Here is a 15,982-nt window from a genome sequence, read left to right as displayed (position 1 = left end):
CCTTTTTCTTTTAGAATCTTGCGCGGTTCAATAAATTCTTCATACTTCTCTTCCGCATGGTAACTTTGAAATCGTAAAGGATCTTTTAGTTGACTGGCTGTCCTTTTATACCTTGGCATTGCTACAGCAGTAATATTTCTATGGTAATATGCCCAAGAGTGAAACGAGAAGAAAAGGTTATGAAGTACTGTAGTCGTGACTACGAAGGGGAGAGCAAATAGTGTTAGAGGTCAATATGCACAGTGACACTCTTACATAGGTGGAAATAAATGAAAATAAATCCAATAAAAGAGATTAATTATGGAAGAATTTTTTAAATTTATTGAACATATCCCATAAAAATAGGCAAGAGAAATTTATGTAGTAATTTAAGAAATATTCTTCCCCAACTCTATTCAAATCCACCCAACCATCTAGCACATATTATCTCCAATGGTAAATTGGAGGCTCCATAATTAAATTACTGTAACGGTAAGATTGGTTGCCACAGCACCCAATTGTGTGCTCTAGCAACGACTACAACACTCTCCTCAAATAGCTGTTGACACGTAGCTTGCCTTTGTAATCTGTTAACATTACAGCACTAATTGTTAGTATTGAATCAAACTGTAATAAGTGCGTGACTTGACATTTTTTTAGAATAAAACAAGAAAAGATAAAAGTTAAACAATCCTAAATAAGGAAAATTAAAAATTAAAAAAATTTCTTTGACAAAACCATGGAGGATCCATCTCATTCGAAATGACTGCCTCAACAATGGGTTGCCTCCCATTGAGCGCTTGATTTAAGGTCCTTCAACCTGACCTTACTTGAGTGCTCATAATGCATGTTCTCTAAGGAGTAAGACCTTCTTTGAACAATCTGTAGCTGAGTGCATGTAATGCTTAACTCTATGCCCATTAACTTTGAATTCTTGGCCTGTCTTTTCATCTAAGAGATCAACAGCCCCATGAGGGTAAATTCTGAGCAGCTTGAAAGGTCTAGACCATCTAGATTTCAGCTTTCCTGGAAATAGTCTTAACGTCGTATTATGGAGCAGAACTAGTTGACTAGGGATTAATTTTATGTGTTGGATGTGTTTGTCATGCCAATGTTTTGTCCTCTCTTTATAGATTCTTGCATTTTCATACGAGAATAACCGTAATTCATCAAGCTCACATAGTTGAAGTTTCCTTTGCTCTGCTGCAGCATGTATATCCCAGTTTAATTGCTTCAATGCCCAATATGCTTTGTGCTCTAGCTTGAGTGGCAAGTGGCAAGTTTTCCCATACACAATTTGGTAGGGAGACATGCCTAGTGGTGTCTTATATGTCGTTCTGTAGGCCCATAGGGAGTCATGTAAGCGCAAGGACCAATCCTTTCTTGATGGGTTCACCACTTTTTCTAAGATCTTAATCTCCCTATTAGACACTTCTGCCTGGCCATTGGATTGTAGGTGATATGTTGTTGCTATCTTATGCTTGACTCCATATTTCACCATAGCTGCAGCAAATACTTTGTTGCAGAAATGAGTACCCTCATCACTAATAATTGCTCGTGGAGTGCCAAACTTGGAAAAAAAATGCTTCTCTGAAGGAAGTTCACTACTATTCTAGTATCATTGATAGGTAATACTGCAGCTTCTACCCACTTGGAGACATAATCCACAGCAACCATGAAATGTAAGTTCCCAAATGATGGTGGAAAAGGACCCATGAAATCTATTCCGCATACATAAAAAATCTCCACTTGGTAATAACCTGGTTCCAGAACTTTAGAAGCTGTTCTATGACCACCAAAATGTCCTCCATATGCTGCAGCATGACAAGATTGCAGTATATGAGGAATTTCTTCCTCTGAAACACATCTTCGTATTACCTGATTTGAGCATAACTTATACAAGTATGGGTCATCCCACTGGTAGCTTCTAACATCATGAAAAAATTTCTTTTTCTACTGAAACTTCAACTCAGGTGGTAGAAATCCACTTACTAAGTAGTTAGCAAAATCTGCACACCATGGAGATCCTGGTTGCTCCAGCATCTGTGCCTGTTGTATTACTAGCAGTTGTTCATCATGAAATATTTCAGTGATATATTTTTTTATCAATGTGCTCGCGTCTGCTTCTAGCCTAGACAGATAGTCTGCTACTTGATTTTCAGTCCCCTTTCTATCTTTAATTTCCAAATCAAACTCCTCAAGCAATAAGATCCATCTTATTAATCTCGGTTTAGCATCCTTTTTTTAGATTAGGTGCTTGATGGCTGCATGATCTGTGTAAACTGTCACTTTAGTACCCACTAAGTAAGCTCTAAACTTATCGAAAGCAAATACTACTGCTAGCAACTCTTTCTCTGTAGTGGTGTAATTAATCTGAACTTGAATAAGAGTTTTGCTAGCATAGTATATAAAGTGGAAAACTTTATTCTGCCTCTGCCCCATCACTACCCCAATAGAATGGTCACTGACATCACACATCAACTCAAATGGTAGAGTCCAATCTAGTGCTATAACCACTGGTGTAGTGATCAAAGCTTTCTTTAATTCTCTAAAAGCTTGAAGACAGTCGACAGTCTTTATCAAAATGAAAAGGCTTGTCATGTTCTAGTAATGAGCATAATGGTTTAGCTACTTTGGAAAAGTCTTTTATGAATCTTCTGTAAAATCCAGCATGTCCTAAAAAACTTCTAATCCCCTTGACTGAAGTGGGAGGTGGCAGTTTATCTATCACTTCTATCTTCATTTTATCTACCTCTATGTCATTCTTGGACACCTTGTGACCCAACACTATGCCTTCTTGCACCCTAAAGTGGCATTTTTTTTTTTCAGTTGAGTACTAAGTTAGTCATCTCACACTTTTTAAGAACTTCTTCCAAGTTGTGTAAACAATTAGTATACGTCTCTCCAAAGACTGAGAAATCATCCATGAAAACTTCCAATGTTTGCTCCAACATATCTGAAAAAATAGACATCATACATCCCTGGAAAGTTCCTGAGCATTGCACAAACCAAAGGGCATTCTTCTGAAGGCAAAAGTTCCATAAGGACAGGTAAATATAGTCTTTTCCTGATCCTCTAGGGCTATAGCAATTTGGTTGTAGCCTTGATACCCATCTAGGAAACAATAGTATTGTTTCCCAGTAAGTTTGTCCAACATTTGATCTATAAATGGTAGTGGGAAGTGACCCTTCCGTGTATCCAGTCACTCTTCTTGTAGGAATTAGTTCATTCTTTTCATTTGCTATCACTGTTATTCCTCCTTGTTTTGGAATACATTAAACTGGGCTCACCCATAAACTGTCTAATATCGGGTATATGATCCCAGCATCCAGCCATCTGATGATTTCTTTCTTTACAACTTCCTTCATAATGGGGTTTAACCTTCTTTGTTGCTCTACTGAATTACTGTAGCATCTTCTAACAGAATTTTATGCATGCATATGGATGGGTTGATCTCTTTAATGTCTGTCATAGTCCATTTAATTGCTTTTCTGTATTTCCCAAGCACATCTACCAGACTCATTTCTTGATCTGCATCCAAGGTAGATCAAATGATTACAATAAGTGTATTGTTTTGATCAAGATAAGCATATTTCAAATGTGAAGGTAACAATTTTAATTCAAGAGTAGGAGGTAATTCAATAGATGGTAAAGTTGTCTTTATTTCCATGTCTGAAAGATTTAGAGTTTCAATAAATTTACTATGTCTGTTAGATTGTCTTTCTCTCATCCAATCTATCTGATTTGCTGCAACATCTTCTTCTTCAAAACTTTCAAAGGTGGCAGCTTTGATAACCTCGTTACTACAGCATCTATTTATTTTGTTTGCTACAGCAAGATCCACAACACTCAGGAAATTGCAATCTTCTACCTCATCAAGACTCTTCATAGCTTCTAATACATTGAAGGTGACTTGTTGGTCATTCACCCTCATTATTAGGTCTCCTTTCTGTACATCTATCAGAGTCTTCCCGGTTGCTAAGAAATGTCTTCCAAGTATAATTGGTACCTCTTTATCAGCCTCAAAGTCTAGTACAATGAAATCCACTGGAAAGATGAATTAATCAGCCTTCACCAATACAACCCCAATCTTTCCTTCAGGGTATGCATGAGATCTGCCAGCTAATTGCAGAGTGACTGTTGTTGGCCTGCACTCTCCTACTCCCAATTGCTTAAATGCAGATAATGTCATCAGATTAATATTGGCTCCCAAGTCACAGAGTGCTCTGTCATTGTACTTAGTTCCAATTGTACATTGTATTGTGAAGCTTTCTAGATCCTTCAATTTTTTAGGGATCTTACTTTGAAGCATGTGACTGCATTCCTGTGTTAAAACAACAGTTTCAAATTCTCCCAACCTTCTTTTTCTTGCCAAGATATCTTTTAGAAATTTCACATAATTAGGCATTTGTTCCAATGCTTCCACAAAAAGGTATGTTGATGTGTAACTGTTTCAGCACTTCCAAGAATTTGCTAAACTGTTTGTCTTGTTTTTGTTTCTGTCTGTTGGAAAGGAGGTGGATGCCTAAATTGCTGGATAGCTTCAGGAGATACCAATCTCTGCTCCTTTGATTTATTGTAAGTTGTCACCACTAGTGTTGCAGCTTCTTCTTCAGCAGTTATTGGTTGATTCCCTTCTAAAGTTGCTATAGGTTGACCACTAGCACCAGTATCTTGATGGCTGGGTTGTTGTAACATGCTCTCATCTTGAGGTGGTTCTTGTGAGGAGTTAAGTTCCAACCTCTTTTTAGTCACATCAACAAGGATATCAATATTCTTTCCAGATCTTAGGTTGATTACTTTACAGTGTTCTTTACCCTCTCTTCTTGGATCTTCTGTATTGCTGGATAAACTTCCCTGAGATTTGCTACTCATTGCTATGGCAAGTTGTCCAATTTGATTTTCCAGGTTTCCTAGAGATACAACTTGACTTTGCACAATTGATTCATTCTTCGCAATATATTCCTTAATCAGTATTTACAATTAAGTAAGTGGATCATGGCTAGTGTGTTTTTGCCCTTGATTCTACTGATGAAAACCAAGTGGTTGAGTATGTATGTTCTGTCCACTCGGTGCTGGAGCATGCTGATTTTGATTACTCCATGAGAAATTTGGGTGTTGCTTCCATCCAGGGTTGTAAGTATTTGAGTATAGGTTGTTCTAAGGCTGTCGGTTGAAGTTGCCCACATAGTTTACTGATGCTGGATTTCCTGGATAGTCGTCAAATACATGCTCCTCACCACAATTCAGCAACTTGCTTTACTGCTACAGGAGCAGAAGTCATGGCTTTCACCATGTTAGTCAATGAAGTTACTTGAGCTGACAATGCTGTAATTGCATCTATATTATGTACCCCTGCATCTCCTTTTGCTACCGTTTGTCTAGTTGATGATCACTGATAATTATTGTTGGCAATTCTCTCCAAAATTTCATAGGCTTCAGTGTAAGATTTAGATAATAGAGCTCCATTTGCTGAAGCATCAACCATCAATCTCGTACTTAGATTTAACCCATTATAAAAGGTTTCTAGTTGTATGCAACAGGGAATGCCATGATGAGGACACCTTTTGAGCAACTTTTTAAATCTCTCTCAAGCCTCATACAAACTCTCATCTTCAAGTTCGTAAAAGGAAGTGATCCCATTTTGCAATTTTGCATTCTTTGTCAGCCAAGTCATTCCATATAGTGATGGAATCAGATGGTAATGAGTTCAACCATGCTCTTGCTCAATCTCTCAAGGAGTAAAGAAAAAGCCTTAGTCTTAAAGCATCATATGTTGCTCCAACAATTTTAAAAGCATCATCACTTCCAAAAACAACTTAAGATGGAGATGAGGATCTTCATATGGCAGTCCATTAAATTGGCCCACTGTTTGTAGCATTTGAAACATTACTGGTTTAAGTTCAAAGTTAGCGGCTTCCACTTTAGGTCTGACTATTCCAGGATGTACAACTTGAGGAGCTAACACAGCATAATCTCTGATAGCCCTATCTCTGTCATCTGCCATGTAAATGATATTGTTGTTGCCTGGTTGTCTCTAATTAACATGCTCATTTTGCCCCTCTTGAATATTGACAGGTTGTAGTGGCCCATGAGGATCCAAGTTTCCCACATCCTACAGATTATCCATTTCTAAAGCAGTTTTTGAATTTCTTTGTTGTCTTCGCAGTCTCCTTACAGTCCTTTCAATCTCAGGATCAAATTGAAATTCAACAGATCTTTCTTTACGCATGCAAGTGTTGATCTGTCAATAAATAGAACGAACTAGATCAAGTTGCCACTGTCAAGATTGACTTCACACCTCAAAAATAAACAATCAATCCCTAGCAACGGCGCCAAAAACTTGTTGGTTATTTTTTTACTCAATTGCTATTAATGTCAATGTGCAAGTGTACACAACAAGTAATAAAGTGATGAATATTCAAGATAGTCTCCACAGGGACTGATGTTACTAGAAAGGCTACACAATCACGATAGTGCAAACTTCCTTTATTTCAAAAAGAATCTAATTAAAGTTGATTACTACCGAAATAAACAATTGTAAAAAAAAGTAAAACAAATAAATGCAGTAATGAAGTAAATTAGATGAATTCCATAAAAAGAATTCAACGGGAATGAGGTAGCTGAATGATCAAACTCTCTTCATGGGCTGACTGTTTTGTTTAAATTAACACTCGTTGCTGCAGTAATTCCTACATCACTAGGCAAAATTATTTTGCATCCTCAGCTGTCGCTTGTTAGACTTCTCATACCCTTAAGCACCCTAACAATGACCAGTTGTTATTCCACCTAAGGTATGACATTATGAACATACACTCTCTCTACCCTACAAGGTGAATTCGTATGTCTAGAGCTTCACAAATCTTAACTCAAATGTGGCCCTTTTGGGATTCAAGTAAACTTAATCCAGAAAACTTAAATTAAAATCAAGTATTACTCTAATAATTTCCACTAAGACAGGCCCTTTCGCGGCTCTCTCTTAACTTGAACCATTAAATGGGTGGTCAACTGAAATAATGATTATAATGTAAGCTATTAGAGCAAAATGCTATAGCAATCTTGCAGCAACTCATAAGAACAGTAAAAAACCCATTGAGATTGTTTGTCACTCAACTATAATCAAATTTAGTTCATACTTTGAAAAAGAAAAACAAACAGCAAAGTATCAGCCATGAAATACATCGGTTCAATCAAAGAGTAAGAAAAAAAAACAAGTAAAGAACGATGAAAATTGAATCCACAATAGTTCTGCTGATTTTTTCACTGGTACAGACTTATGTTCCCGTGAACTTTGATTTTTCCTTTTTTTTCCTCTTGATTCATTCGATGATAATTCACCGCCCCCTTTTCATATGATGCGTGCTCTTTTTATATATGAAAACTAGGGTAAACAGAAGCCTAGGGCGCGCACAAGTCAGTTTAGGAAACTGCAAATCGGGATTTTGCATATATCTCGCGCTAAATTTTCTTTGTCGTTGTTCCAGGATTGCTACAGCAATGGTTGCTCCAGCAACGGCTACAACACTACATTGTTCCAGATTTTGTTTCAATTCTTATGTAGCCATGTGCTTCCTCATTTTTGCAAACCTGTTGCATCAGCATTCCTTCTATGCAAAATAAGCTTCTGGACACCTACAATTATGCACACAATTTGAGAACGAATTACTCTAAATCAAGCAAAAAATTTGTTAAGACTAAACTAAAATGAATGTTTATACAAAATGTAACAAAAATGCAATAAAAACATATCATTTACTCTCTAAGTAATCTTAATTTAAGTCTAAAACTGTATTATAATAATCATGTACAACGTTTGATGCTGCATTGTACTGTATTATTAATTTTTTTTGAAAATTATCATTTAGATACCTTAAATTTTTGTTTTTATAAAAAATACTACAACACTTTAAGGGTGTATCAATCGTCCACCTTAAATTGACAAAAGTTATCTGCCGACCACTAAACCATTAGCTGCTGTTTGAAAGTTAACGAACCTATAGCGAATTGACAATTTTACCCTTCAAAATTATCACTTGTATACTCTTAAAATCTCTTATTATCACTTATCTACCCTTAAATTATCACTTGTATCATATGAAAAGACCAAATCACCCCTCTAACATCATCATATTTAAACGGCAACTAATGGTTTGGTGGATAGCAAATACATTTTGTCAACTTAGGGTGGACGACTGATATACCCTAAAAGTGTTGTAGTAAATTTAATAACAGAGTAAACTAAGGGTATATGATTGATAATTTTCCTTAATTTTTTAGTTATAATATGTTTGGTGTTGCACTGTACTGTATTAATTGCTTTGGCACTTAGTTTAAATTATATATTTGGAAAATAATATTATTAGTACTTAAAAAAATTAAATATAGAAGTCTTAAATTTTAGAAATTTAACATTATTTTTTTGTATAAATATTAAAAAATCATAATTCTTCATAAAGATCGGAAGTTTATGGCCTTAAATTTTTGGTAGCTTAATATATATTTTTTCAGCATTTTCAAATATATAACCTATGAAATAATGATTGAATCAAATTGTTCTATAAATAACCTCTAAATAATATTACAATATAAATAAATAGTTAAAACATGCAAGGTTAATAATAATAAAGGGCAACATATACACAGTCAAACCAAAATAGAAAAATAAGCAAAATGAAATTTTACATAATGCATTGATTTAGAGGAAAAAAAGGAAAACAAAAACAAATTAGTATTAAATAATTTTAGTTGGAGCCTTTGGAGAGGGGTTTGTTTTTTATCTGGTGCTTTTGCTATCCTTCTTTGTCTCCTTTCACCTTCGTCTTGCTTTTGCTTTTTTTCTTTGCCTCATTTCACCTTCGTCGCCCTTACTCAATATCCTCTTCAAAGAGGTCTCTCTCTCTCTATGGTCAACTTTAATCTCTTGGATCTAGAACAAAACATGGGGGAGGAGAAGTGTCACGACGGTGATGAAGGCAAACTGTGTAGCTCAATGGTTGATGGGCTATTGTGTTAGATGGCGTAGTGGTTGTGGAGTTGTGGTTCACTCGACATGATGATGGTGGAGTTGAGGTGTCTCACGGCAAAGCAAGCTAGCGTGGTGGTGATGGCGCAAAGCTAGCCGACTGTTTTTATTGGTGGACAGATCGGTTGTGAGAAAGTTTTCATGGTTGAGAGATGGGCAGTGATGGAGAGATTGGCTAGAGTGCTTTTCATTTTTTTTTTTTGTTAGATAGTAGAAACCCGCAGAAACCCAACCGCCCAGCAGGTTAGTTTATGTGGCATTGTCGCATTATTATTTTGTCTAATACAATACTTTGTACAATCTAAAATGAAATAGTATTAATATAATACAATATAAACTCTTAATACAGCCTTATGACAGGTGCCAAATATGCCCTTGTTAGCCTAAAGGGCTACACACATTATAATTTTGATGATAACAAACATGTGTCTTAAGTGATATGATGAATATTGTATATCATGTTTTCACTAGTTCTTGAAGAAAATATTTATGCAAGTGAATCAAGTGAAATCAAGCTCAAGACACTCAACGCACAATGGCTTGATCAAGAATAAAGTTTAGCACAACGGAGTCATTATGGCAACAAATTCATGTAAAGCCGATATGATTTAATATATGCATGGTTTAGCATTTGAGAAACTCAAGATTTTACTTAATAAATCATTATTTTTCATAGACCAAAAGATTATATATATATATATATATATATATATATATATATATATATATATAGGACAAGTATTTTGTGGATTTCAGTGTTTTTCAAATTTTGGATAAAATTAAAAAAGCTTTGAGAACTTTGAAATAAATAAGCATTATGGTAAAACAAATTATGAAAAGAACTTCTTTGAAAAATATTATAAAGTTTTAGGGCATATGATAACTCTAGGAAATGAGAGTTATTACATCAATTCTAGACTTGAATCAAGATCACTTAGAGAACAAATAAGGTGTTTTTATTACATTTTGCATAACCATTCATTTTAGTTGAGTCTTAATAAGTTTTGCTTGAATCAAAGTAATTTGTGCTAAAAACAGGTGCATAATTGTAGGTTCTCAGAAAGTCTTAATTCATGAGGGGATGTTGGGACATTAGAGGAGCAAGAGGAGGAAAGAAGATGGCCACAAAAGAAGAAAAGCTCAATCGGGAAAGATGCGGTGCTATTGCGGATGTTAGAGCAACCCGTGCTATAGCAATCTGGGAGCAATGCGGGAGAAAACTTAGGCGCGGGTCAGCGCATGTTTCCTAATTTAACGCATGCACGCTCATGGGCTTTTGTTTACCCTAATTTGCAATATAAAAGGGAGGCGTGCACCACATAGAAAGGCGGCAAGGGAATTGTCATTAGAATAATTGCGAGGAAAAGAAGAAGAAGATCAGAATTGAAGAGTGTTGTTTCGGCAACATTGGAGAATCGTGCATTCCGAGATCAATATATTTATGTTTATTTTTCTCATTCAAATTATGAACTAAATTTACTTGTAGTTGAGTGACAAATAATTCAACGGGTTCTTGACTGTTCTTATATGTTGTTATGGCACTGCTGTAGCATTTTACTCTAGTAGTTTTTATGAATATAACTGTTATTTTGGTTGACTGTCCATTTAATAGTTTCAGTTAAGATAGAGCAGCAAAAGGGCATGTCTTAGCAGATATTATTAGAGTATTACTTGATCTTAAGTTGAATTTCCTGGATTAGGTTATCTTGAATCCCGTAAAGACAATATTTGAAATAAGATTTGTGACACACTAGATATAGGTGTTCACCTTGTAGGGTGGAGAGATTAAAAGTTATAATGCCATACCATAAGTATATAAGCAACTGGTCATTGTTAATAGATTTAAGGGTATGAGATTTCCAATATGCGATAGCTGAGGATGTAGATTTATTCTGCCCAGTGCTGTAGCATTTGCTATAACAACTGGTGCTAAATTGATAAATAACAGTCATCCCATAAGGAGAGTTTGATCATTCAACTACTATGATCTCAATTGAATCTTAGACACATTTAATCTAGTTTATTTCATTACAGTATTATTTTATTTAATTCTTTCACAATCCTTAATTACGTTAGAAATCACTTTACAATTGTTTGTTTTGGTCCTAAATTGATTTGCACTATTGTGATTGCTTTAACATTTTGAGTAACATTAATCCATGTGGAGACGATCTTAAATACTCATCACTTTATTACTTGTTGTGTATACTTGCACATTGGCATTGGTAGTAATTGCTTATTAAAAATAACCAACAGCATAGCATAATTTTAAAAGGTTGTAGGAATAACGAACATTATTTGGAAATTCTACATTTGGATATGTTTGCAAATTTTTATAACGTTTTGGGTCATAGTCAGATTACCAAAAGTTTCGGGTAAAAACATAATTTTAGAAAATAGTGTTAGCATAGCAAAATTCAAATTGCAATGGTAACTTGCACTATACTAAGTGGCGAGCCGGCTAATCAAGAGGCTAGCCGCTTGTTTACTGGTTTTGTCCATAACGGCTAATTTTTATGTCAAAACTATATAAACTCAAATCCAATTCAATTTTAAGGACTTTTGTAAGAAATAACAAGAGCATACATCATATTTTGAGCTTCCATTTTACAAATCATCATATATTAAATCTCCATTGTGCTATTATTTGTATATCCACTCTAAAAGATAGTAGTTGTAATTTTCATTTCTTTATCAAATTTGTGAGAATTTGAGTTTGAGAAATATTTGGGTTAAGAAATTGAGGGATAATCTCTTGTTGTAAAGGTCCATTGACACATTTGGAGGCTTGGATAGTAAAAACCTCAAGCTTGATTTACTTGGAGGCGTGGACGTAGACGGAGATTGCCGAACCACGTAAAAATATTTGTGTTCGCTCTCTCTTCCTATACTCTTTTATTTTTTAGCATTGTTAAATTTATTGTTTTTTATTTTATTAAGGTATTAGATTATATTGTGGTGTGGTTTGTTTAGCTTAACTTTTAAAAACTCAATTCACCCCCTCTTGGGTTGTATAACTAGTATTTCAGCCCTAAATTCATACAAACTTTTAATAGTATTAATATTCTTAATTATTTATTTCATAGTAAAAAGTTAATAGAGGTAGGGTAAGGATGTTTTCACCCCACAGCAAATGTAAGTTTACCCCATTTCAAAAAATTATTTACAAAATCCACAGTACTTTTTAAAATTTAAAATAAAGAGAAAGTTTAAATAATTAATCAATTATATCATTTCCTTCATATAAATCTCTTGACCATTGTTCATCATTAATCTTTTTTAACATAAGTTAATTTGACTATTTTATCCCATAACCAAATTGTCTAAAATGAAATGCAAGTTATGCAATTCAAGAGGGGGGTGAATTGGGTTTTTAAAACTTAAGCTAAACAAATCGCACAACAATTTAATCTATTCCCTTAATGAAATAAAATAAATAAACTTAATAAAGCACAGTAATAAAAGTGTAAGGGAAGAGAGAGCAAACACTACAATTTTTACATGGTTCGGCAATCCCCACCTACGTCCACGCCTCTAAGCCAACCAAGCTAGGGGATTTCACTATCCAAGCCTCTCAAGACTTCAATTTCTTTACAATTGACTTCTATAGTGTCAATAAACCTTTACAACCAAGAGAGTATCTTCCAATCTCTTCACTCAAGTGTTTCTCACACTTATACACTCACAAATGTGATGAGAAAATAAAGATTACAACAAAGAACTCTCTTTTAGAGTAAATATACAAATGATAGCTCAATGAAAATTTAATTTATGATGATTTGCAAATTAAAAGCTCAAAATATGTTGTTTATACTTGCAAAAGTCTTAAAATTGAAGTTGGAGTTGAGTTTTTATAGCTAAAGCCCAAAAACTAGTCGTTATAGTATAATTCCAGCAAGCAAGCGGTTAGCTACTTAATTTAGCCAACTCCTCACTTTAGAACAGTAAAGTTACCGTTAAAATTGAATTGCCACAGTAATACTACTCATAAAAGTACAATTTTACCCAAAACTTTCAGTAACTATGCGATGACCCAAAAGGTCATAGAACTTTGCAAAAAAGTTCAATTTTAGAATTTCTAAATAATGCTTGTAAGGTTCAATTCTCTCACTTAAATATAATAGAATTTATTTTGAGCTAACAAGCCCCTTAAAGTATTAAAATAATAATAATAATATGTAATATTTAATTTTAAGAGAAGTAATAACATAAGTGATGATGCAATGACTAAGTAATAATGACATAAGCAATCATATAAGTGATGATGTAAGAGAAGTTTGTAGAGATAGATAAGAATTCTAGACATTAATAAGGTATTTATGAAGGATAATCTCAACCATTGATCAAGAGTTATGGTGGCAAAATCCTAACCATCCATTAGCCTTAAGAAATCTTATAAATACCCCCTAGCCCCGTTCATTTTCAATCCAACTAAGGAATTAAAACATTTGTTTAAGAGAGAATCAAAGCAATTGATAAATTTACTCTCCTTATTCTCCACAAGATTTCCAATTACTCTATCTAGAGTTTATATTAGCATAATTTTAGATTGTTACATATCATAATACATTATTTAAGGTGTGTTTAGGTTCTGTTTAGGGTTCTGATAGATTGTGGGTTTTAGCGCACTGGACAAATTCTGGATAATATGAGTATCTCGAATTCAAACATATATTTTCTGAACGATTTTTCTTAAGAACTTTATATTTCTGAAAACTAGACATATAGGACTTATTGTTTAAATTTTGTTTCACAAGATTTGACTTTGTTTTCAATTTTATATGGATTTTTAAAATTGACACTAATACATTGGAAAACTGCGATTCTAGTATAACCTACATGAGGGGGTCACCTCTAAAGGGCCAAAACGCCGAAAAGTGTCATATATAAGTCATTACATATGAAAAGTTAATTTAAAAGTTTTGGCTCATTGTCCGTAGTTATTCTGATTCTGATTCTGATCGTATTATACAATCACTACAAGAAATTTAACTTTTTGAGACCATTTTTTACAACAATTTTAATTTTGGTCAAAGAATGATACTTATTATGACAAATTTTTGAAATCGCAATCAATAGTCTCGTCCTAACTTATATTATATTTTTTAACCAATAATTTTTGTTTTTTAACAAGACATTTGTGAGACATAATATAATTATAGGTGACAAAACTATTTTGTCGCTAAAAAATGGGTGTAAATTTCGGCAAACTTGATACGAACCCCGTCAAGAATTGACGCGACCCTAATCAATTTAGTTCCCAAGATCGAATCTAAACCAGGCATGGAAGGGAACCTCGACCCAATGCTTATTGAAAGCACGAACCTTGGTATGTGAAGACGCTACAATCAGCTATAGATGGTCTGATTGATAAGTCAAGAATTTGAACGCCATGGAAATCCGATAAGTTCAAAGAGTTCATAAAGAACCAAAGAGAATTAACTCTCTCACCAATTGCATAAAAAAAAATCCTTTTTTGTTTATTGAATATGAGTACTTTATATAGGGTTGGTTACAAGAATTTTTGGAAATAAATCCTAACCCAAAAATCAAATCTAAATCTAAATCTTCCATAATAGGAAAGAATCTAAATCAAATCAGAATCCTAATATAAGTAAATAGGAAAGAATTTAAACTAAATCAGGATCCTAATTGTCTTAAATACCTTACATCGATTAAATGGAAACTAGGCGATTGAAATAGAAATAATTGATTTGATTCCCTAATAGCCTCCTCAAGAAACGGGAAAGTATCTGAAAAAGGAAAATAATATATTTTCCAGCCATAATGTTAAAGCCAACTTCCCTATTTCATGGAAGTGACTATTTGGAAACTTCATGAGTCTGAATTATGCATTTATCATGTGCGATTCCTTCAATGGCCCTTCACAAATTTGATTGAGCCCAAGTTGCTTGAATCAATCCATTAAGCGTTTCTTTGAATTTCTTTGCTCGAGCTCTTGTAACGGGTCCGACGGAAACTTGAATAGGATTTGAATATGCCTCATCCCATGTGCTTGTGATAGTTTTATCCTTAATATTATTATTCCCCTCCTCTTGAAAAGGATTTGTCCTCAAATCATCACCTACATCAAAAGGACTCAAATTAGAAACATTAAAAGTAGCACTTACATTGTACTCACCATGCAAATCCAGTTTGTATGCATTGTCATTGGTATGTTCCAAAACTTGGAATGGTCCATCCCCTCGAGGTAATAACTTAGATTTCCTTCATTCCGAAAATCGTTCCTTGCGCATGTGTAACCACACCCAATCACCGGGTTCAAAGACTAGCTTATGTCGCCCTTTATTGGCTTGTTTAGCATATTGCTCAGTTCTCCGCTCAATGTTGAACTTTGCATTCTCACGTATCTGTTTAACAATTTCAGCATTTTTCTTGCCATTTAAGTTAACATGCTCAGAAACAGGTAATGGAGTTAAATCCAATGGGGTTAAAGGATTAAAACCATAAACAATTTCAAACGGTGAATACTTAGTAGCACAAGTGGTAAATAATCTTCCCAAGTTTCGATGTTCTTTCTAATGATAGCTCGCAACAAAGTAGATAAAGTTCTATTCACAACTTCTATTTGACCATCAATTTGAGGGTGACAAGTAGTTGAAAACAACAACTTAGTTCCTAACTTAGCCCATAAGGTTTTTCAAAAGTAACTTAATAACTTAGCATCCCTATCAGAAACAATTGTCCTGGGCATACCATGCAACCTCACAATCTTCCTAAAGAATAGGTCAGCAACATTAGAAGCATCATCTGTTTTGTGACATGGAATAAAATGTGCCATCTTTAAAAATCTATCTCTAACCACAAAAATTGAGTCTTTCCCTTGTCTAGACCTCGGTAAACCTAGTACAAAATCCATCGAAATATCAGTCCAAGGTGCACTAGGTATTGACAAAGGGGTGTATAAGCCATAAGGTTGCACTTTCGATTTGGCTTGCCTACAAGTGACACATCTACCAC

General features: G+C 34.4%; 1 protein-coding gene and 1 non-coding gene across 2 annotated transcripts; one reads left to right on the top strand and one right to left on the bottom strand.

The window, feature by feature from the left end:
• Positions 1 to 4,039: 4,039 nt before the first annotated feature.
• LOC127898868 (uncharacterized) lies at positions 4,040 to 5,986 on the bottom strand. The gene is made up of 3 exons (XM_052431365.1): positions 5,873 to 5,986; positions 4,534 to 4,944; positions 4,040 to 4,303 (listed from the first exon to the last, which is right to left on the bottom strand). The coding sequence occupies exons 1-3, from the start codon at positions 5,984 to 5,986 to the stop codon at positions 4,040 to 4,042; spliced, it is 789 nt and encodes a 262-aa protein (XP_052287325.1).
• LOC112495920 (small nucleolar RNA R71) lies at positions 5,526 to 5,632 on the top strand. The gene has a single exon (XR_003062338.1). It is a non-coding gene; the product is annotated as a small nucleolar RNA R71 (small nucleolar RNA).
• Positions 5,987 to 15,982: the final 9,996 nt, after the last annotated feature.

This window comes from Citrus sinensis, chromosome 7 (genome assembly GCF_022201045.2).
Source record: "Citrus sinensis cultivar Valencia sweet orange chromosome 7, DVS_A1.0, whole genome shotgun sequence".
NCBI lineage: Eukaryota > Viridiplantae > Streptophyta > Magnoliopsida > Sapindales > Rutaceae > Citrus > Citrus sinensis.
The sequence above is the reverse complement of the archived record's forward strand: the minus strand, read 5'-3'. Positions and strand labels throughout refer to the sequence as shown.

Bases quoted from the DNA above. Each gene is read 5' to 3' on its own strand.
- LOC127898868 (XM_052431365.1), bottom strand. From the start codon at position 5,986: ATGGCAGATGACAGAGATAGGGCTATCAGAGATTATGCTGTGTTAGCT. The intron at 4,945-5,872 runs GTAATGTTTCAA...ATACTGATTAAG, and splicing joins CTAACTTTGAACTTAAACCA to GAATATATTGCGAAGAATGA. The intron at 4,304-4,533 runs GTATCTCCTGAA...GTTTTAACACAG, and splicing joins AATCAAAGGAGCAGAGATTG to GAATGCAGTCACATGCTTCA.